We start from the raw sequence: 23,914 nt of genomic DNA, 5'->3' as shown, positions 1-23,914 counted from the left end.
ATGGAATTAACATGGGTTGCAAAGGTTTTTAAAGGGATAGTTCACCCAAAAATGAAAGTTCTGTCATAATATACTCACCCTCATGCCTCAAGATGTGTATGACTTTCTTTCCTCTGCAGAACACAAACGAAGAAAATTTCAGCTCTGTTGGTCAATGCAAGTGAAAAGTGACCAAATCATTGAAGCTCCAAAAAGCACATAAAGGCAGCATAAAAACAATAATTGGTTTTGGGTGAGAACAGACCAAAATATAACTCCTTTTTTACTCCTGCCATTGCAGTATTTAGGAACGATCATGATTTCAAGCTCAATTACACTTCCTAGTGCTAGATGGCGCTTGGAAGTGTAATTAAGCTTGAAATCATGATCGCCAAGGATACTGCTGATGTCAATATTTAAAGTGAAAAAGCAGTTATATTTTGGTCTGTTCCATTTGTATAGATTGATTCACCTCAACAGAAATGGATTAAACTACTGGAGTCGTATGGATTACATTTAAGTGCTTTTAGGAGTTCCAAGTTTGGCCACCATTCACTAGCATTGTGTTGACCTTCAGAGCTGAGATGTTCTTCTAAAACTCTTTGTTTGTGTTTCTGCAGAAGAAAGAAAGTCATACACCTCTGGAATGCATGAGATTGAGTCAATGATGAGAGAATTAAAATTTTGGGTGACCTATTGGTTTAAGTTTAGCAATTCAGATTGCAGCATGTGCTGCTGCATGTTGTGAAAATATTTTACAATAAATACATTTTTGCTACTTTCACATTTTGCAATAAGATTGCAATACCGTTATATTTATATTACCACTGTATATTTAGGGGGACAAGTCTACAGTTTTGGTGAGTTGCCATGGAAGCAAACCCAAGGGTCATCAGTGGCAGCTGAGCCCATTCTGGAGGCGGTGCTTAGTGAACAACGTGTAGTTTTTGTGGCAGCTGGCTCCGCCCACAGCGGAGTTGTAACAGAGGATGGAGGTGTGCACATGTGGGGAGAAAACAATCATGGCCAATGTGGCCTATCAGGACTCTCTGTTATCCCTAACCCCACCCCTGTGGGAGTGGTTGACTCTGAGACCATGCCTTCTCAGACAGTGAAGATCCAGGAGGTAGCATGTGGGGATGAGCACACACTGGCTCTTTCAGCCATGCACGAAGTCTGGGCTTGGGGGAGCGGCTGCCAGCTGGGCCTGAACACCTCAACTTTTCCTGTCTGGAAGCCCCAGAAGGTGGAGTACCTGGCTGGAAGGCATGTTCTGCAGGTGGTCTGTGGAGCCTCTCACAGCCTGGCTTTAGTGCGCTGTCTCCCCGCTCCACAGGAACCTTGCAAACCCCCCCCAGACAAGTGTGGCCAGTGCCATCAGCTGCTCTACACAATGACAGACAAGGAGGACCATGTTATCATCTCTGATGGCCATCACTGTCCACAATGGGTTGAGCTTGAGAACACTGAGACTAAATCTGGCTTAGAAGGTAGCCCAGATCAGGGGTCACTGGGTAAGACCGGTAAAAACTCTCTCTTGGAACTTAGTGAGATTCCAAAATCACCTACCTCAAGCACCAACCCTGCATCTACGCCTCCCTCTTCAAGCACACCTGCTTCTGAACCTCAAAATCAGCCACCTGTATATGGCCAAGAACCTGCAGATCTATCCATAACAGGCTTAAACGAGCCTGAAGATCCAGTCATTAATGGAGAGGCTTGTGTTGAAGCCTCAGAGACCAGCAACTCTGAGCCGGACTGTTGTAAGGCCTCAAGTGGGTCTGTGTTAGGAACAGGGATGAAGTCCTCTCCATACCCCGATGAGCAGGCGGTGAAGGCCTACCTGAAGAGACTCTCTGATCACTCGCTGCCAGAGCACACAGCCAAGACCTCCAGTACGCTTCACTCTGCTCAGGTCAGTCACATGCAACAACTCTATAAACCCTGATGTGCTATGAAAGTCAATAGTTGCATTTCCACCATCGGGCCGAACAGTTTTCGTCGTAAAACCATACCATTCCGTGCCAATCCGTGCCAGCTGGCATGGTTAAAGTTTCTTTTTCCACTGTGGTATGTAACAGATTTGTCTTTTGTAAAAAGGCGAGAGGTTTTCCATCCTTTGCTTGTGTTTGAAACCGGACACGAATGTGCAGAAAGGTAAACTTTCCAAGACTATGACAAAATACTGTATTAAAATACAAAATATTTTAAGTATTATATAAAAATAGAATATATTGATATACTTCGAGTTTAAATGAGCTAGTAATCTATTTCCCTGATGAAAAGGGCATGAAGAAAAATTGATATTGGCTACAATACTAATAAAATCATGATTTATTATGATATGCTAAATGAGTTGCCATGTACTAAACCCATTCCACCAGTATGGTTGAGTACTGTTAGCAAACCGTGCAGAGAATTCTAGGCTGAGAACAATTTCTAATTTTGCTGTGCCAAACCGTGCTCAAGTGGAAATGCTACTGTAACCATTCCATACCGTGCTCAGAACCGTTCGATCCGATGGTGGAAAAGAGGCTAATGACAAATGTTTTGTCCGGATCTGTTGTTATTTAAAATAAAAAAGTAAAAAGCAGTTCAGACAAAGCAATTACTTGAATATACCTTTTTTAGGATGAACATGGCTTCATTTTCTGAGCTCAAAGTAATTTTTGTGTAACTGACTGTAAAAAAATTAATAAAATAAAAATAAAGGCATTTTTAAAAGTAGAAATTCATGAAAAAGAAATGTTGGCATAAGAAGTTGTAATTATATATAAAATAGAACAACCAGAGGCAAGTGACACTGCAACACAAAACAGCTGCCAGAGATGATTTCCCACAGGTGTCAATCCTTACCGCTATTCCTCTCCACAGAGGTTGCTCGGCCACACCCACATCACCACATACCCCCATCGCCGTGTCTGTCAAGAACGTATTTTATAATGTATTTTTTTGCTGTTTGAAGTTCCCTCCTCCCTGTGTTCCCATTGGACGTCGAGCACACCATACGGTCTATGCCTGTACAATAATTCAAAGGGGAGAACTCTGGAGGCTTGCGGGACCTCTCGTACTGCAAATAATAGGGGCTCAAGCCACTCCAATTTTGAGTGTCTTCGTGCATGAATTTATGAATCATATTCTTTAGGGTCTGATTAAATAGTTCGACCAAGCCATTCTTTTTGGAGGTGGTAAATGATCCGAATAGATTAAATCCCCAATAATTCGTACAGTTTGCGTAGTATGTGACTTGGATGTAGTGCCCTGATCAGTGAGGATTTCTTTCGGAATCCCCACTCGGGAGATTATTCTGAAGAGTGCCTCCACATCACTTCACGCTGAAATGTTGCTCAGAGACACTTCTTCCAGGTATCGCGTTGCATAGTCCATCAGGACCAATACAAAGCAATGTCTGCATGCCGTCCACTCTAATGGCCCGACCAGGTCCATACCTATTTTATCAAAGGGGACTTGATTGATGGAAGGGGGTGCAATGGCACTCTTGGTGTGTTCGGTGGATTCATCAGCTGACATTCACGGCATGCCGCACACCACCTGCAAACATCCCTGCAAATCAATTCTCAAGGAGGAAGCGAGGGCTGCATAATGTCTTACATAAGTCTTTTTATTACACACTTTTTAGCATAACAAACTTCAGCACAACGTAAATGAATGTGAATTAACTTGGCTGCTTGCGTCTAGAGGTGATTTCCCACAGGTGTCAATCCTTAGCGCTCTCCACAGATGTCGCTTGGCCATGCCCACATCACCACAAACAGTTAACTGACCTAAACTAAATTTTCCCATCCAGTTGTATTGAACTTGATAAGTTGATTTTTTTTTTTTTTTCTTTGTTAGGATTCAAACTTGTTAGGCTTAACAGTGAATGTTCAACAAGCATAAAGTGGATGTACACTACCAGTCAAAAGTTTGTTTCTCATGATCTTAAAAACCTTTTGATCTAAAGTCTTATGCTTACATGCGTGAAATTAGTTTTGTTAGAAGTCTACATCAGAATTTCTTTAAAGAATTAAAATGTAAACATTTAAAAAATATAAAGATTTAAAATTCTCTGTGAAATTTTGTCTATAAAATGATCCCTTCAAAATACTTAACATGTATATAAACTCACTAATCGACCTCTCTATCAACCGTCCTGACCCACCCCTAATCTGAATTGCACTATACAGAACTCTCATGTCCAGTTTATTTGTGTCCCATCACAGCTCTCTGGTGACCCTGCTGATGCTTTCACATGTAACCCTTTGATTCCGGTTGCCCAGTCTGTGACTCCAATGGGGTCAGCGCTAAATAACCTAGTGGTGTCATGTGCGTCTGCTGTTGGGGAACGTGTAGCATCCACATATGAGGCGCTTTCTCTGAGAAAAGTGATTGGTTACTGGGTAAGTGTTGATAACCAGTTTGTTCTTTTTTCAATTATTTGGAAATGCATTTTAAAAGAAATCAACGACCCTAAAAAAGAGAAAAACAGCAACATAATTGCAAGACATCTCTTAATACACTTAATATAGCCAACAAACAGATAATAAAAATATTACTTGATTAACTTGACAAACCATTACAAGCATTTTATATAGCCTACTCATTTATTCATATTAGAGGTCGACCGATAGTGTATTTTGACGATAATGACAACTTAGGTGGTTGAAAAGGCCAATAAACAATTAATCATTCGATTCGTTTTTAAAATCTATTTATAGAATCTTAAAAATGATTTGTCTTTCCTTACTACGACAGGCAGAGATATAGATGCTATAAGAGGCTAAAATAAATACAATTCCAGAAGCAGATTATTGTGCATCCAAAATCCCAATAAAAACCTGGAAAAACCCAGGCATAACCCAGGACTTTTATTCTGGAACTGTAATCAAGCTTGAAACACACCGGTGACTCTTATTTTGAGATGACAGAGACTTGCCTCCATTACAATGCGCTATAGTTAAAGGTGCACTCTGTAATATTTTTCCTCATTAAAAAAGTTTAACTTCTAAAGACATGAATTGTAATTTTGAATATTTGTCGGAAATCATGACCGCTAACATTAAAATGAAGACTCCAGCCATATCAGTAACCTTCTAAAAGCTGTTTTAATTTACATGGAGAGGTTCTGCACATGGGGGCTGCCATTTTAAAAATCACATGACCAGTCGAATACTTCTCGTTTAATCTCAGAATCTATCCTGTTTTTTGACACTTTCACTCATTGATTAAAGTAATCAAAGGCTAATTGTGAATTTCTGCTGAACCGTGTAACTGAAAACTATTGATTTTAAATGATGCTGCATCCAAGCCACTAGGTGTCAGTGTAAGTCCAAACAGAAAAGTTACAGAGTGCACATTTAAGTAGGTTATTTACCAAAATTATGTTTTTTATATCCTATATATTCACCAGATGAAGGGTTTTGTTTATTTATTTAATGAGGTTTATGAGTGATATGGATATTATTATTATTATTATTATTCACAAGATATGAAGTTGGAGACATGATGTATCTGCTGATGTAGCACATTTCTATAATGTTGCATATCTGTGCATGCCCTCACTTCAATTTATAATACTTGATTTTCTAAACAAAATACAAATATTTTGTATTGAGGGCAGTGGTGGCTCAGCGGTTAAGGCTCTGGGTTACTGACTAGAAGGTGGGGGGGTTCAAGCCCCAACACCGCCAAGACACCACTGTTGGGCCCTTGAGCAAGGCCCTTGACCCTATCATGGCTGACCCTTCACTCTGACCACAGCTTAGCTGGGATATGTGAAAAAAAAAAAAAATATATATATATATATATATATATATATATATATATATATATATATATATATATATATATATATATATATATATATGCAAGTGTATGTATAAAGTGTGACAATAGATCAATTATTATAAATATGCAAGTGAGGATAATTTAAAAAAATATTTATGAATATTGTGATGACAGAATTACATTTAGCAAATTCCCACAGTCAGTGGCACTTCTAGAGGCCGCTGTTATACTGTAGAACTAAGCCTTTCTAAACGTTGAATCCTCCAGCGCCGAACACGGAGGAATAAAAAATATTGGCAACTATCGGTATGGAATTTTGCAGATAACTGGTAGTTCCAAAAAGCAGCTTTCTGCACCGATTAACCTGGAAAACCGATATATCGGTCTACCTCTAATTCTTATATACTCATCTACTTTAAACTGAAAAAATATATATTTAAAGTGGCAAAGTGAAAAATGTGTTACATGTTTGTTACACTAATACAATGGCACTCTCATGCATTCATTTCGATCTTGATCGGTGTCCTTCAGGTTCCAGGAGAGGGGCGTGAGCGTGTTGAGGAGAGACTGCGTCAAGAGGAGCCCATGCAGGGGAAGAAAAGCTCTAGCCTGGGGGACATTCGTGAGGAGGAGGCGGAGCTTAGCCGTCGCCTCTCTCTGCCTGGCCTGCTCTCTCAGGGTATACACCTTCTTCTCTTACACTCTGTGTACCATCTCTGTAAGTCTGCATGGAGAGATGAGTGCATGCGTGTGTGTTTTTTATTAGCCTGGACCAGTTGATGAGCTTCTTTCATATTGTTGCTGCTATAAAGGCTTCGTGCAACTAACAGCTCCATTCATTTTGTGATGAATTTTATTTATGTTTGAAGAAAATAGTATACTTTTCTAATAGGCTGGTTACTCGAGCCAGCACTATGGAAAGATATGGGGTCGGCATTTTTTTAAGTTTTCTGCTTCCTGCTGAGAAAGGTGCTTTTCTTGAAGAAACAGTATATCATATTTCTTATACTTAAGAAGAGAAATAACCTTCCTTCTTTTTATGGGGTGCCCCAACCCGTTCACTTTCCACGTGAAGAGAGACAATCCACTTATATTAATTTTTGACATATAAGGAAAAATAGATCAGTGAGGGCAGTGGTGGCTCAGTGGTTGAGGCTCAGGGTTACTGACCAGAAGGTCAGGGGTTCAAGCCCCAGCACCACCAAGATGCCACTGTTGGGCCCTTGAGCAAGGCACTTAACTCCAGGTTGCTCCGGGGGGATTGTCCCTGTAATTAGTGCACTGTAAGTCGCTTTGGATAAAAGCATCTGCCAAATGCATAAATGTAAATGTAAATGTCAAAAACAAGATTATAAAGACCCTCAAACCCAACATCCCCCACTCTTGTAACCACATCAGTGAACTTCGCCTCCATGGCGATTGCCGTTCGATCGACATATCACAGCAAGATCCTCCAAGTCAGCAGCGACATTCGTCGAGCACTAAGTACGTTTACATCCAAGGATTTTTTGCAAAATTTTTTTAGCACATCAAAATAAAGATGATGGAAACGAAATTACAATTTAAACAAATAAAATTTCACAAGTGTCGACATAATATTTTTCTGTTTAACTCTAGCACATATACTTTGTCGATACTTGAAATGTCATGAAAAACTGGTTTGGAAACCCTTTTTGTCTAGAAAATTGGCATTAATGCAAAAATATAGTGTCACATGACAGAATTTACCGCAATCGTTAGCCTGTGTTAATCATGACGATGGTATACATTCTTGAAAGCCAATTTATTGTATGTGATTATGGATTGATCTTAACAGCATAATGATCCGATGCTGCAACCATGACACTTCCACGGGTGCCAACACAAATATCTTGTATCATACACATCGACATTAATGGCCACTGTTTGTGAGTATTTTAATCGCAGTAGCCATCCGTTTATTTATTAAAGTTGCTTTAACACACTGTTCAAAATAATAGACGGCAGTCATGGAATTAGCCCACAATACAAAAAGTTGTTTTAAAATAAAAATAAATACACAATACTAGGAGAAAAGCTTCAGTGTGCTTTTTTGGAACATATAGCCAAATTCTATAAAATGATTGTGTATAACTTTGAAAAAATTTTCATCAAAATTCCCTGTATTAATTACAATAAATTAGCCTACCAAATGAATAAAGCATTAAATAAAATAATTACAAAATTTTTTTTAAATTTTTTTTTTAATGTTTAGACCTGTATATACCTTTAATTTACACAAAATAAAATAATTTTTAGACGAAAAGATTCAGCTGAATAGTATTCTCAGAATGTCTGAAAGACTAAACTATCAGAACTATTTGTCCAATGCTGAGTTCACTTTCAGAAAACGAGCTTTTGAACATTTTAAAACTTTTAAATCTTTTAAATCTAACCCTCTTTACCTCGGATCGCATTTGCTCAGCTTCTTCAGAAATTGAAAATTGCATTATGATGCAAAAATTTATTTTAGATGACAATCAAGTTCAGTTGGTCATTAAAAGTTGCTGGAGAAATATGCGGGACATAATGTAGGTGTGATGGCGATGCTTTAGATTACCGTAATTTCCGGACTATTGAGCGCACCTGAATATAAGCCGCACCCACTGAATTTTAAGAAAATTATTATTTTGAACATAAATAAGCCGCACATGTCTATAAGTCGCAGTGCCTACCGGTACATTGAAACAAATTAACTTTACACAGGCATTTAATGAAACACGGCTTGTAACAAAAATAATTAGGCTTTAACGAAACACGGCTTGTAAAAAATTAGCAGTAAACAGTAGCCTACCAAGAAAGCTTTAGAGTCAATTCCTCACGCTGCTGTTTCCAACGTCTTATCATCGACTCATTAAGACCAAGCTCCCGTGCAGCAGCTCTATTTCCTTTTCCAACAGCCAGATCAATCGCCTTCAACTTGAAAGCTGCATCATATGCATTTCTCCATGTCTTTGCCATGATGATGACATGATGATGACATGGTGACAAAATGACTACCGTAATCAGAATGATGGGAAGTTTGAGCGCGCTCGATTTAATCTAAACAGTAAACAAAAGTTGTTTGACCTTAACCCGTTCGGCAATTTCATTGGTCTATTGATAGCTTCATGCTGCCTAAAAACTGAGCACGTCACAGAATGTATTATTTTTTAAAAATATAATTTGAAAGCGGGAAAAATCCATATATTAGCCGCGTCATTGTTTAAGCCGCGAGGTTCAAAGCGTGGGAAAAAAGTTGCGGCTTATAGTCCGGAAATTACGGTAGATGATTGTTCAAAATAGTCTATTGAATATCAGGAATGTATCATATGTAAACCCTGATATTACACTGCATCAATTGTTCTTTAATAGCTGTGCACATAGCATATACACATCGATGGATGGTCCTTGTAATAAGACTGTTTCACCACTGCTTGATGCAGGTTGCCAGCTTGAACAGGGCCATGACGATTCGCTTTCGCGTCGGCACCGGTAGCAACCTTTGTAATATTGGTCCTGATGTTGCACCTATCAGAAGGGGAACTGCTCCCTTTTGATTGCAATTCCGTCTTCTTATTGCATTTATTTGTGAAATTAAAATGACAGGAAGATGGCTAATTTCAATGAATTGTCTCACTAATCTCCCCATTTTACCAAAACCCCCAAAATTAGGGACATCTGGTAGGTGAAAGATACACAATTAGCGATAAACTAAAAGTCCATTTTAGGAACAAGTTATGGAACAGTGTATCGAATCTCACCGGTTTATGTCATAAAAAGTATTAAAATTAGCAAAGTGTGCAGAGCTCGCCATTCACACTTCCCGTCCTCGCATGGCGTCCCTGAAAAGGGTTTTCAATTGAAATGTTATTTAATAAACTTGTTAGACTTAAAAAGATCTGATAATTACGTGCAAAATAAAAGTTTGTCCCTGCTCATTTTCATTTGGATTACCTGGCCCTTGAAAAAAACAAGTTGTCGAAGAGCCCTGTTTTAGAGGGTGTGATGAAACTGTGTGGCTGACTGGTATGCCTGTTACTAACCAGAGGAATGATTGCTCTATTGTACGTGATCTTTCATTAGTTGAATGTTTAAGCATGTGGGGTTTAAGCGTAATGCTGTGCCATTCGTCAACACTTACTGTAGTTCATTAGGTTCAAAGCAAAGCCCTACAAATCTCTGCATTTCCGACCTGTGAATATGTACTGAGCTTTTATCGGCGTGCCTTTTCAAATTTCTGCCGATGGCACACTTTGACAGGTGTCCCATCTATTGCTGTTGCCATGGTTATAGACAATGCAGAGCCTCAGGTGAAGGCATCGTCTTCCACTGCAGCGACCGAAGGTATTTTTTTATGTGTAGTTGTAGTTGTAGTTGAATGAACAATAACATAGAGATCAGAAGTAAATTTAGGTTTGAATGTCAGGGACACATATCCAGGTCATGATTCAGCCCAAAATCAAGAGAAATGATGAAGAACATGCAACATAAATAGCATTTAAAAGAAATGTAATGACAGTTAAGCACAAAATTCTCATTTCTGTAATGCAATTCTGATTATTCTCAATGAAAACAGTAGCAAAATACTGTAATACAATTATAAAGCATAAATTGTATCACTGTTTGTAGTCTTTACTATTTAAATAATATATAATTATTTGAACTCACATCACATTAATGGGAATGAGTCTCTTCTCATTAAAGTTATAATTTAATTTAGTGGGAATTGTGCTTAATATTTATGGGAAAAATGTTTGCAGTGGCAAAAATCTTGAAGATCTTCATACAGGATTTTAATTTTATGTTTTAAATTTAATTTACATGTATTTCTGCTGTTGATTTTGCCATGAAATATGACCTGCACATGTTCTTGACAGGCATTGTGCGATTCACCCTTACATAGAAGTAGTCCTCCTTAGATGACAAACAGGTTGCCGACTGTATTTGGAGGGTTATGTAGTTCTAGTCTTTTCTTTCATTATATGTAGTCAAAACAAGTTCATGTAAGGTCTCAGAAATCATTCTGCTGTAGTGCTTTGCATGTGTAAAAAGTATTTACATGTAGTCTGCAGGGTTAGAGATTGTGATGCTGGAGCTTTTTGAGGTCACTCTGCTGTTGAGACTTGGAGCACCAGACAAATGGTCTTAAAGGGATAGTTCACTCGTATATTAATATTCTCACATCATTTACTCACTGTCATGCCATCCCAGATGTATATGACTTTTTTCTTCTGCAGAGCACAAATTAAGATTTTTAGTGGAATGTCTCAGCTCAGTAGATCCTTACAATGCAAGTGAATGGTGGCTAGAACTTTGAAGGTCCAAAAAGGGCATAACGGTAGAATAAAAGTAATTCATACAACTCCTGTGGTTAAATCCATGTCTTCAGAAGCGATATGATAGTTGTGGGTGAGAAACGGATCAATATTCAAGTCCTTTTTTACTATAAATCTACACTTACACTTTTGCCTTCACATTCAGCCAATGTCAATGTATTGATCTCACCCAAACTTATCATATTGCTTCTGAAGACATGGAATTAACCTCTGGGGTCATATGGATTACTTTTATGATGTCCATTTTAGACCTTCTGAGTTCTGGTTACTGTTCACGTGCATTGTTTGGACATATTCTTCTAAAAATCTTTGTTTGTGTTCTGCAGAAGAAAGAAAGTCATATGCATCTTGGATGGCATGAGGGTGAGTAAATGATGAGAGAATTTCCATTGGGTGTACTATATCTTTAACCCAGTTTGTTTGGGCTTCAAACATCTTAAAGCATGATAGATGGGCAAGAAAAGACAATGGTAGCCAATACTGAGCTACCTGCAACATGAACACAAACACAACTTTCTCATTCTTGTCCCCACCTGTGCGACAGATGGAACCCAGTGGGGCTGGAACATAAATCAGCATGGCAGTGTTAGGGTGTGTGTGTGTGTGTGTGTGTGTGTGTGTGTGTGTGTGTGTGTGTGTGTGTGTGTGTGTGTGTGTGTGTGTGTGTGTGTGTGTGTGTGTGTGTGTGTGTGTGTGTGTTTTGCGGAGAGGTATGAAGTTGAGTTGTGTTGGCTTAGTGTGAGGGTCTGCGTCTGTGCTGTTAAATGATTCATGTGAATTTTCTCTTTGCTGTCTGTTTGTGTTCATATGGCAGAATCAAACTAATGTATAGTCAATAAAAAAAAACTTTCAAAAAAGGAGAGCTCCCATAAAGTGTAAACCCTATTTTCTTAAGATCTTTCTGTTGTGTTATCTTTGGTTGCATGTTTGTGTGATTTTGCATGTTGTTACTCCACCTGGATATTTGATGTCCCTCGCTCTCTTGAATGTGTTGTGTGCTGTTTATTTCGTTTCTTAGTGTCTCCTCGTCTTTTGCGACGGACGAGCCGTCCCCGAATGCGGGCTGTTCCGCTTGCTTCAGGAGGCGTACCTGAGGCCGACACCCACTTGCCCTCCTTGCAGACAGAAGTGTGGAGCTGGGGGCGGGGCCAGGAAGGGCAGCTCGGACATGGAGACCTCGTTCCCAGGTCAGATTCTGCCCATCACTAGAGAGGCATGAGGTGTCCTGCAGTGTGACATGCTAAATTTTCTTTAAAACTATTTTAAACATAAAAAATATATATTGATGAATTATTATTTGGGCTTTCAGTTTAATGTTAATTTAGTACAATTAATAAAAAGTACATTAAAATATTAACACATTTAATCATGCCGAGAGCAGGCAGCATGGAATAATTAATAAAGGGGCTTATTAATTATGTAAGAAATGAATAAATTAAATCAAATAATAAAAGAAAATGATTACTTGATATATATTCTACATGCAGTTTTTATGAATTCATATAAATAAATGGAATATTTATACTTTAATTAATTGGTCACACTTCAGAATTACTTATCTGAATTGCAAAAAGGCAAAAGGTGATTAGGTTCACTTGTCAATTTTAGGCAGATATGCAGGCTTGAATCTAGGTCTCCAGGAGAAGGACTGAGCACTCCTGATCTATGCTGTATTATAAAGTCAAGCTTTATGAGTTATGTAAAATTCAAAGCTTTAAAATATTGATATGCCCTACAACAGTGAGGACAAACTTATTAGATGCATTAAAATTGATGACTTTATAGTAAAAGCTCTTCATTTGTTATTCTCTCTTTCTAGAGCGCAGCCCGTCTGTATTAAGAGTCTGAATGGTAAAGAGGTGCTGAGAGTGGCTGCAGGTGCTCATCACTCTCTCGCCCTTACAGCACAATCACAGGTGACACTTTACCTGCATATCTGTGCCTTTTTATTAAGAGGTGACTCTATTACAGTGGGACTTCATGTAATGTGTGTGTATGGCAGGTATTCTCCTGGGGCTGTAACACCTCTGGACAGCTGGGACACATGGAATCACCCACCACTTTCCCCCACTTAACCAAGGTATACACACAAACTAAATGATAGTGATGTTGTATCGAAGGGATCAATCCTCACTTAAACATGTTTTTTTACTACACTAATAAATTCATTATTTATTTACCATGAAAAGTATTGCATTTCATAAGAGTCAGAAAGAAATGAGCTATATTTGTAAATAGTTGCATAAGATAGAACTATTTTCCCTTTTGCTCATTTTAGAGTGCAGAATTGCTAAAAGACACAACCAGTCGATTACAGCCAAAAAATGTAAAACATCATCTGGGATAATTTAATGCTAAATAACAAAAATGGGATGTTTTTTAGTTGATGTTAAAAATGGTTAAAAGATTGGTAATTTTCTATTATCTAGTATTATTAAAAAAAACAGAAGTCTGATCATTTGCATTTTAGGCCTACATTTGATGGCTTTTTAAAGTTATGGTTAATGGTTAAAATGACACATTTTAACAGAATGGAGTCTCCATTTCAGAGTTGTAACTTGACACAGCGTCTTTTAAAATTGGTGCAAGATATATGACATTAGTCAAAGATGTCTGTCTAGTGCATGTTTATATACAAAAAGGATTCAAAATAGTCCAGATGGCTCCCCTTTGGTGTTCAGGAATAGTTGACCACACTTGGCCGGTCTGTCCTGCTCTGTCCGTCTCTTGAACTGTGCTCCAGTGGGCAGGACCAAGGGTACGATGATGCATGTTGTGGGGCTTGTAAAGGCAGAGAGCAATGTCTCGTGACATCACAAACACACAGTTTTCAGTAACTATAAATGCTCTTTTTAGACTGGGAAGGAAGTTTTTAGTTCTGAAAGTTATTTTTATTGTACATTTACCTCTTATATGTTGAAATATCAAGGAATATTTGATTTTACATTTCATGACCCCTTTAAATAATCGGCTGATACATTTTCCTGTTGGGGCGCCAGGGCACCGCGAATGACCCGTTTGCAAGTTGCGTATATAATTTTTGCGATAAACCATATTAATGCACAAACAATGTGCGAATAAACCCATGTGTTCACAACAACAATATCGTCACTCAATCCAGATAAATTGTAGCCACTGTGACTCTTTTATTACTGAAATACTCACAGTTTAGAGCACACAGACAAAACACTGCTCTTCGGCACAATTTGAGTTTGTATTCAATTTATTTGCTCTATAAACTTATTTCAGGATGACCAGAGCAACATTTCAGATGCGGTGATTGGCTCGCTGGTTAGTCCAGTTATGAACGAGTTATTCAGATGCACCTCAGAGTTTCCATCCAGCAGTTTTTATGCAATATCTTAAAATGTGTATAAAATTATGTGGATGGATACCCAGACATGTAAAAAAAATGTATATACCAATTAAAGCCTGAGTAAAATGGACTAAAATGAATGAATATGACGACTCAATATTAACAAATTTTAAAGGACATTTTTGTTAAAAGACAAAAATTATTACTAAAATAAAAAAGTGTGTAAAAATGACCACTGGTCCTATTCCAGTGTAGTGTGCTTAAAAATGAACACTGGTCCTATCCGAGTTTAATGCGTTGTTCTTTTTGTTTAAGTGGTCTGTTAAGTCAACTTCTAGCTGAACCAATGGTGTGAGTTTTGGGCGGGGCTACCTGTACGGATGACCAATTGGAAAATGGGGGGAGTGTTCAGGAAACCTGTTAGAAAACAATCATTTTTTGTGCAATTACATTTAGTGCCACTAGTGGCACAGAAATTACTCGCTTAACTTTTATAATCCCACACTGTAACCAATTTTAAAGAGAGAAAAAAAAACATTATTTATCTTAACTTTTTCAACTTTTCATATAACTTATAAGCATAGTCACATTCACCTGATATCTAGGGACATTTTTCAGCAATGTGTCCCCAAGTACGGCTTGGTTCAACCTGTAGTGTGAGTCTCTTTGTATAAAGTGTACACTCTTGTACATAGTTTGACAGTTTACTCTGTTTGTCCCCTTCTGTCCTCTTGCAGCTGTCAGAGGGGATTCGTGTCTGGGATATAGGGGCGGGGCAACAGCACACTCTCCTATTGGCTGATGGAGATTGCATCCAGCCAATCCTGTACTACAGTGGGCAGCAGGTGAAAGATGAGGTGGAGCAGATGGGAGAGGAGCAAACTGGGGAGTACACACAGCAGCCTGTGCTGCTCCCCTTTTGTATGAATGTGAGCAATCATTTCTGATGGGTTGTTTATAACATTATTCCTCATCCAGACTATTTTCAATATTATGGTGTACTATTGTTATCTCTGACTCTGAGTTGTGCCCATTGACGGTGTGGTATTACTGTTATTGACTTGACTTTGTATGACTCTTCATTCTGTATCTGTGTGGTAGCTGGGTTATGTGAGCAGTGTGTGCGCGGGTGGACAGATTTGCGCGGCATTGGCGGACCGTAATGTAATGGGTTTTATTGCCAGTCTGCATGAGCTGGTGGCCACAGAGAGAAAATACTACTGCAAGCTCAGCAATATCAAGAGACTCCTGCTCCAACCACTGCTCAAACTGGGTATGACAGTGTGTGGAATGTGCTGTATGACAATCCATGATTGAGGTCTTATTAATTAGCTCATCATTTACTCACCCTCATGCCATTCCAGATGTGCATTACTTTTTTTATTTTCTTCTGCAGAACACAAACGAAGATTTTTAAAAGAATATCTCAGCGCTGTAGGTCCATCCAATACATGTGAATGGTGAACAAAACTTTGAAGCTCCAAAAAGCACATAAAGGCAGCACAAAAGTACGACTCCAGTGGCTAAAGCGATCCAATAGGTTTTGGGGGAGAACAGACCAAAATATAACTCCCTTTCCAGTATAAATCTTGACATCAGCAGTTTCCTTGGCGATCATAATGCTAAGCTCGATTACACTTTCTAGCGCCATCTAGTGCACTGCACATGTGTCAAACACTAGCAAGTGTAATCTATCTTGAAATCATGATCGTGCTGTGAAAGGGGTTATATGATTGTCTGTTTTTACCCAAATCCGATTGGATCACTTCAGAATACAGGAATTAAACCACTGCAGTCATGTGGGTTACTTTTGTGCTGCCTTTATATTCTTTGTGGAGCTTCAAAGTGTTTGTCACCATTCACTTGCATTATATGGATCTACTTTGCTGAGATATTCTTCTAAAAATCTTCGTTTGTGTTCTGCAGAAGAAATGTTATATACATCTGGGATGGCCTGAGGAGAGAATTGTAATTTTTTAGGGAACTATCCCTTTAACATCCATCTCGGGTGGTCCGCCAAGACAGATTATTATAAACAGCAGGTTTCAAAAGTACCTCTTTTGACCACTTTTGATATTTCATCACCTGAGATGGATGTTAAGACCTGGTGTAAACGGGGACGTTTTCTTTCCTTTTGATTCTCATTTAGAATACTCTACATCTTTGTTTTGCAAGACCAACTTTATATCAACTAAAATGATATTGTTTGCATTACCTCCACATCAGGAAAAACTCCCCAAATGTTCAGAATCTTTACAATCTTGTCCTTGGTTTTTGTTGAAATCAAACTATAAATTATATCTTGTGAGACTGAATGATTATTTGGGATTTTAGTCCTAAAAATTCACTTATTTCTTTTAGACTCTTTAAGCTCCACCCTTGGTCAGTCCTCTGCAGGGCTGCTGCAAAATCTGATTGGACGATTGAGTCGACTGTCTCAGCTAACGGGTCAAAACTCTGCCTTATTGAGCTCTATCCTGCGGCGCTCGCGTGATATCCGAGGTCTTGCTCTTCTTGACGATGCACAACTGTTCCTGGACAGTTATTCAGAGCAAGTATACAGCACACACACAGGCAATTAAAGATTCTGATGTGTGGAGGTTACCTCAGTGATGACCTCAGCAGATGGAATATGTGCCCTTGGCTGTTTTTCTTCACCCCACCTTTATTAAAAAGGACATATAATGGAAAACAGGATTTAACTTGCTTTTTGAAATATAGCTCAGCTTACTATGTACTCATGCTCAATGTGAACACCAAGCTGCCTCCCTTGTCTGCCCATAACATTTATTGAAACAAAGTTGCAAAAACCGCTCATTCAGAAGTGTCCAGTGTAAGGGGCTGTTCACACCGAATACATCCTTGTATTAAAAAAGCTTGATGCAGTGCCACGTTATAGAATATAACTGGTACTTTGAGATGCATTTTTCAAAAATGATTTTAATTAGACATGATGTCTAAAATAAAACAGTGATTCTTGCACAAGAATTATTGCATGTTTACGTTTAATGAACTTCAGTCAGAGTGTTAACCAATCGTACCAGAGTATAAACAGCCTTTCTAATTTTAAAGGAATTGTACACCCAAAAATGAAAATGCTCTCATCATTTACTCACCCTCATGCATTCCAGATGTGTATAATTGTTGTACTTCTACAGAACAAACAAAGATTTTTTGAAGAATATCTCAGCAGTGTAGGTCCATTCAATGAAAGTGAATGGTGACCAGAACTAAGAAGCTCAAAAACTGCACATAAATTCATCATAAAAGTAATCAATATGACTCCAGTTGTTTAATCTATGTCTTCAGAAGCGATATGAGAGGTGTGGGTGAGAATCTGATCAAAGTCAATTTTTTTACTAAAAATGGCCACTTTCAAACAGCCCTCATAAGCGCTCTCATCTCTCCTAAGAGTTAATCTTCATTTTTTTGGCGATTCTTCGTGCATATCGCCACCTGCTGGGCCGGGAGGAGAATTTATAGCAACAAAAGGACTTAAATATTGATCTGTTTCTCACCCACACCTATTATATTGCTTCTGAAGATATGGATTTAATCACTAGAGTTGAACGGATTACTTTCATGCTGCCTTTATGTGCTTTTTGGAGCTTCAAAGTTCTGGCCACTATTCATTGGCAGAAGAAAGTAATACACATCTGGGATGGCATGAGGGTGAGTAAATTATCAGAGAATTTTAATTTTTGGGAGACCTATTCACTTTGAATAGTTTAAACTTTGACTTGCATTGTAAATTTGGAATTTGGCAAAAGTGTATAATATGGCCCCTTTAAGCTTTAGAAACATACAGTTAGAACCCTCCACGTCAGTTCAGTTTCACTGTAGTGATTTAAATCACTTCCATTGTTTTTCTGTCTTCTTAATTTATACAGGTACTGTACTGCAGTTTGTGATCTCTTAGTCATGGGGGGATTTCAGGCACTTGTCAAACCTTGCAAGTGAGTTTTTGTTATTATTATTATTATTATAATTTGTTTTTGTGGATGCTGACCTAACATAATTTAAGATTAAATTATGACATTTATATTAAATCTCTCTGTCTCTCTCTCTCTCTCTCTCTCTCTCTCTGTCTTTTTAAAGTGATGTGTTTGGGAAGGGGGCGGAGGTTGTTCAGAGGTTGTCTGAGTGCTCTGAAGAGGGTTTGCCCATAGCTGATAATCTGGCTCATCTATTTTACCTGCCTTTAAAGCACTTGCATGAATATGGACGACTGCTGCTCAAACTGGCTACCTGCTATGAAGTGGTGGGTACACACTCTAACCAACACTCACTGAAGAAGTAAAATATTCACTCTCCTGATTTTATAGTTACAGCATGAAACCATGATGTATTTCAAGGTGCACAAAGTATTTTTTTCTTTATGATTTCCTGGTGGTTAAAACATTAGTCTTAAATTTTATACTGCCATCTATTGGTGTGGAAGCAAAACGTTTTCACTTCCTAGGGCCCTGTGAAATCTGTTATATTATGACCGTTTTAAGAATCAAACTAAGACATATCATGATTTTAATTTGACTGATTGTACATTTAAACATTAATTTTACTCTCAAATAATGTAAAATACCTTTACATTCCACATTTTATAGTTAATAAAATTTTTGGACTGGAGACCGCGAATCTGTCCGTGTTTTCTGCATCGTGGAAACCATAGTTCCCTTGCTTACCAATGTCACTGCAGAAATACCCTGTACTCAGGCATATTCATGATTCATTTATTCCCCAACTGAAAGTGTCACATAAAAGGGGGGTCACAGAGTCGAAGTGAATAATATTCGGCTGGTCATGTGCTCTAAACATGGTGGCCATGATGAAGGGCATTCAGCCTTATGGACCGTTCACATCTAATGCGTTTTTTTGTTAGTCTGCGCTGTTTTTCAATTGTTTTTCTTTGTAAACATGCACTAGTTAGACATTGTTGACAGTTGTGCTGCTTCTCTTTTATTTAGTTTTTTTGTGTCTTACCCAACTACTTGTTGGCATAACTATTTATTACTTTTGGTTAACTTTTTTTAAGTGGAAAAATATTTAAACAAATGCCAACTTAAAAGCCTTTAGCATATAATTTGGGTATGACATTTTGATAGGATAATGGTCTTGGTGGACCAGATCTGCTGCTGCATCTGCTGCGCAGCAAGAACTGAGACTTGCTACTGCTAGAAAATACAGTCATACAGTTAATTAGACAATATGCACGACATGCAGCATCGAGTATGTAGGACATGCTGCTAAAAAAATAGATATACAAACAATCCCCATGTAGCTAATCTAGACCAGTGGAGGTGGTGTGGAGGTGGGTTTCAGAGAAAAACTCACTGTAAAACAGCAATTGTTGTTTGGCTACCCAATTACATGTCAAAGGACCAATCAGCTTACACCATTCAAGCCGATTGGCTTAACATGTCACATGTGAACGAGGCAATCGGCTAACAGAGAACAAGTTTAGAGAACATTTCAGCTTGCGCCTTTTTTAATGCGGCAGTTTCATGGCTGATGGACTTGGGTCATTTTTTTATCTTTTGAAGGTTTTTTTCCCCCAAGGCAACATGTTGGTTGAATGATGTAATCCCACACCATTCTGAACACACATCAAAACTATGATTTTCACTCATTCTCATTTGTGTGACAGCACTCTGTGGATTATCAGAAGCTTCAAGATGCCAGCTCCAAATACGAGTCAATGGCTCTTCATCTGAAGAGGAGGAGGAAGGACGCAGAGTACACACTCCATTTCTGGAAGACCTTTCCTGGAAAGATGACCGTGAGTCACATTGTGTCTTTCTCAGGGTCTTACAGGCACTTTAGCTGCAAGGTGGCAGTCAGCCTAATGCGCACCAGACAGCCAGACGTTCTCCCTGTTGAGCAAACCCTTTTAATTTAGTGTTAGAAATGCTCTAATGGGATTGTAATTTAGACTGCGGAGGAGAGAGAACTTGGATGAAGTTTTTCTGTTTATTAAAAGAATAGCTCACCCAAAAATGAAAATGTTGGCATCACTTACTCACCCTAATTACATTCCAGCTCAGTATTATGAGTGAAGCAGCTGGTGAATTATACTGCAAAGCTCCAAAAAGGCAAAAAAGAAAGAAACCTACATTCAAGGACTCCAGACGGCTTGTATTCTATATTCCGAGTCTTCTAAAGCCATATGATGGTGTTGTATGATGAGCAGACCCAAATTTAAACCGTTATTCACTGATAATCTTACCCTCTGCCATAGCGCTTAAATCTCATTTGTGATTGCATTTCTTAAAAATTGCGGTGTTGCAATAAGTCACGTGACACGTATGAACTGATTCCTTTTGGAGATGTGAAACCTACTGCAATGTGTTTAAAAACTATTTCTTTACAACTTGGTATGAATTCACAAGCTCTCATCTCTTTTCAGGACTCCCTCCGGAAGCCGTCTCGTCGGCTGATCTGTGAAAGCAGTAATAAAGCTTTGAGTCTTCAGAACGCAGGGCGTTTTTCCGTCAACTGGTTCATCCTCTTTAACGATGCGCTCGTCCATGCACAGGTTTGTTGCAGTCCTTATACATATGTTTAGATCACTACCATTTCAGCTTAATTTCTGCTTTTTCTGTCTTTGCTTACACAATAGTTTCACTTCTTTTTTTCTTTTTTGCCAACTGGTCATTTGGTCAGACAAACAATCCAATTCGAATGACTAATGTTTTAGTTATGTTTATCTTTGTTTTGGTAGGGCATGGTCCCCTATAAGAATCCTGTAAGTATGGGCTGTACGAATAAAGTATTTCCTCTGTAGTATACTGCCCCCAGTAACAAAATATGCACCCTTATAGCTGTAATGTTTAGCCCCATGCATCTTCCTTTGTTAAAGGAAATACTCGTTCTCAAATAAAAATGATTTTATAATTTGCTCACCCCCATGTTGTTCCAAATCCACATGACTTTCTTTCTTATGAGGAAAATTAAAGGGATAGTTCACCCAAAAATGAAAATTCTCTCACCATTTACTCACCCACATGCCATCCCAGATGTCTATGACTTTCTTCTGTTGAAAGCATACAAAGATTTTTAGAAAAATATCTCAGCTCTGTAGGTCCATACAATGCAAGTGAATGGTGGCCAAAACTTTGAAGCTCCAAAAAGGACATAAAGGCAGCATAAAAGTAATCCATACATTTCCAGTGGTTAAATCCATTCTGAAACTATAGATAGATCTGGGTGAAAAATATCAATATTTAATATTTAAGTTTTACTTGATATTCTCCTCCCTGCCCAATAGGTGGTGATATGCTCGAAGAATGCTCATCGCCAAAAACAAAAGTATGTGAAAGTGGAGATTTATATAAAAAAAGGAATGAAATATTGATCTGTTTCTCACCCACACCTATCATATCGCTTCTGAAGACATGGATTTAACCACTGGAGTAGTACGGATTATTTTTATGTTGCCTTTATGTCCTTTTTAGACCTTCAAATTTCTGGTCACCATTCACTTGCATTGTATGGACCTACAGAGCTGAGATATTCTTTTAAAATATCTTTGTTTGTGTTCTGCACAATAAAAGTCATACACATCTGGGATTTCATGTGGGTGAGTAAATAATATAAATTTTTGGGTGAACCATCCCTTTAAAGCAGTTTTAATGATGTTCCCCTAGTGTCTTTGCAATACAATGAGTAGTGACTCAGTTTAAAGGTGCAGTATGTAAAATTCAGAAACCCTTGTTATTAATGACACCTGTGGCCTTTAAGTGAACTGCAGCCAGCTACCTTTTGCTAGTGCTCGCGCATGTGCACACACTCCATAGTGATGCAAGCATCGGCCAAAACGATGACGTAACATACAAAGTGTCTGAACGTGATTCACTGACATCATGCTGACAGATGAGGTAGCATAATTTAAATTACACCGTTATGATTGTTTTACTACAAACTTGGAGACTGTATATTATATTTGACTCTCCAGTGCTGGAACAGGGCTACAACAAAGTGTGGATATAGGTCTGCCTGTAGTTTGATCACTTTTCTTTGTATGATACATTGACTGCATTTATACGATAGCCTATGTCGGCGTTAGCTTGCTATTCAGTTTTATCAATAGCTGTTAGCTAAATTTGGTGGATGACGACAGTAGCTGTTTATAAAATAGAATGTACATTATAAATATGTTGACACAATTCAGTATTGTTGTGATCCCATCACAACAGTCATTATGATATATCAATGCGCTATTGTATTATAATTACATAATGTATATATTTTCTGTATAACCAAGTTACGTTACACTAATGAATGGGTCTTTCTGCGTTCATTTCATGTGTTATTGTAGATTACCTTGCTGAATAATTACAGATTAACATTGTTTTTGACAGTTATTGTGCAGGCATGATCAAGTTAGCTAAAATTACACAGATCAATCCTCATGCACTATATTTCACATGCTTTGCAGTTATGTAAGTTTACCTGTCTAATAAGAAGAACGCCAATTCAGGGTCGTTTTTGGTCCCTCCATGAATCAAATGCCCTGCCGATGTTCAATCTAGTTTTCGCTCCACCATGACCACTTACACACATCGCCATCTATTCAGTAGAAAAATGTTTTTTTGGTTTACTCTTGAGTTTGACAGGCGGGAGCCGGACGTTTGCTGGATTCCATCTCTAAGATTGACAGTTGTCGCTGTTGAATAGCAGAAGAGAAGCTATTACTGTCTGAGGCAAGGTTCTCGGGAGCGCGCATAAACGGCATATCCTTTGGATTTTCACGGCAAAATCAACACGCTCCCTTCGCATGAAAATCAGTCTACAGGCTTTAATAGGCATCCTAGGAAGTCCGGGAAGGACAAATTTTTTAAGTTGCGTTACAAGCCGTTCACACATTGGCGAAAAGGCAAATATTACATGAAAATTGTTAAATATGGCACCTGCAAAGCTTAAATAAGGACACTAAAGAATAATAAAAGTTGTCCATGTAGCCCATGCATCATATTCAGGGTGTAATATGCATTAAAATATCTCCTTTTGTGTTCCACGTAAGAAAGAATTTTTGTTTTTTTTGTTCCTTTTAGTGCTCCCTTTTGTCCTTTTTTTTTATGTGGTACGACACCATAGTAAGATGACAGTACATTCCAAGGCTTCCTGCTTGCAACCCCCCTGTTTAAATTAATTTTAAAAGTACCATGCATAAATATACCTGTTTCTGATTGCAGTTGGGGGCATGTTGTGCTAAATGGTTTTATGTTGAACAGTAGTGGTTGTTGTCTTAGTGAATGTACAGTGAATATTTGAGATGTTGATCCCTTATTTCCTTCCCAATTTTCCCAGATCCCCCTGTCCTCTTTATTGTGTGTGAATGTGTCCCTATTTATGAACTTGCAGTTCAGACATTATTGATGTACAGTACCTCATTTTAAAACCTTGTTTCACTAGATAAAGTGATTGTGCTACTTAATGGGAGCGTGGAGAATCAAATTCAAATGCAGGAAATGAGATTATTTTATCACAAATGTAGAAC

General features: G+C 38.3%; 1 protein-coding gene across 3 annotated transcripts in view; it reads left to right on the top strand.

Moving 5' to 3' along the window:
- The window catches only part of LOC127654371 (alsin-like), a 44,552-nt gene that overhangs the window by 3,630 nt on the left and 17,008 nt on the right, over nucleotides 1-23,914 (top strand). For 2 of the 3 annotated variants that reach the window (XM_052141511.1, XM_052141510.1), the window contains exons 4-17: nucleotides 819-1,894; nucleotides 4,203-4,379; nucleotides 6,298-6,445; nucleotides 10,027-10,110; nucleotides 12,121-12,289; nucleotides 12,922-13,018; nucleotides 13,105-13,182; nucleotides 15,156-15,347; nucleotides 15,520-15,691; nucleotides 16,780-16,969; nucleotides 18,309-18,374; nucleotides 18,517-18,679; nucleotides 20,063-20,194; nucleotides 20,822-20,950. In XM_052141511.1, the coding sequence (XP_051997471.1) occupies nucleotides 819-1,894; nucleotides 4,203-4,379; nucleotides 6,298-6,445; nucleotides 10,027-10,110; nucleotides 12,121-12,289; nucleotides 12,922-13,018; nucleotides 13,105-13,182; nucleotides 15,156-15,347; nucleotides 15,520-15,691; nucleotides 16,780-16,969; nucleotides 18,309-18,374; nucleotides 18,517-18,679; nucleotides 20,063-20,194; nucleotides 20,822-20,950 (2,873 nt within the window). The remainder of the gene's footprint in view (nucleotides 1-818; nucleotides 1,895-4,202; nucleotides 4,380-6,297; nucleotides 6,446-10,026; nucleotides 10,111-12,120; nucleotides 12,290-12,921; nucleotides 13,019-13,104; nucleotides 13,183-15,155; nucleotides 15,348-15,519; nucleotides 15,692-16,779; nucleotides 16,970-18,308; nucleotides 18,375-18,516; nucleotides 18,680-20,062; nucleotides 20,195-20,821; nucleotides 20,951-23,914) is intronic. The other variant, XM_052141513.1, reaches the window with a different exon arrangement.

This window comes from Xyrauchen texanus, chromosome 13 (assembly GCF_025860055.1).
Source record: "Xyrauchen texanus isolate HMW12.3.18 chromosome 13, RBS_HiC_50CHRs, whole genome shotgun sequence".
In the NCBI taxonomy this organism is placed as follows: Eukaryota; Metazoa; Chordata; class Actinopteri; order Cypriniformes; family Catostomidae; genus Xyrauchen; species Xyrauchen texanus.
Note: the sequence above shows the minus strand (reverse complement) of the source record. Positions and strands in the feature narration are given on the sequence as shown.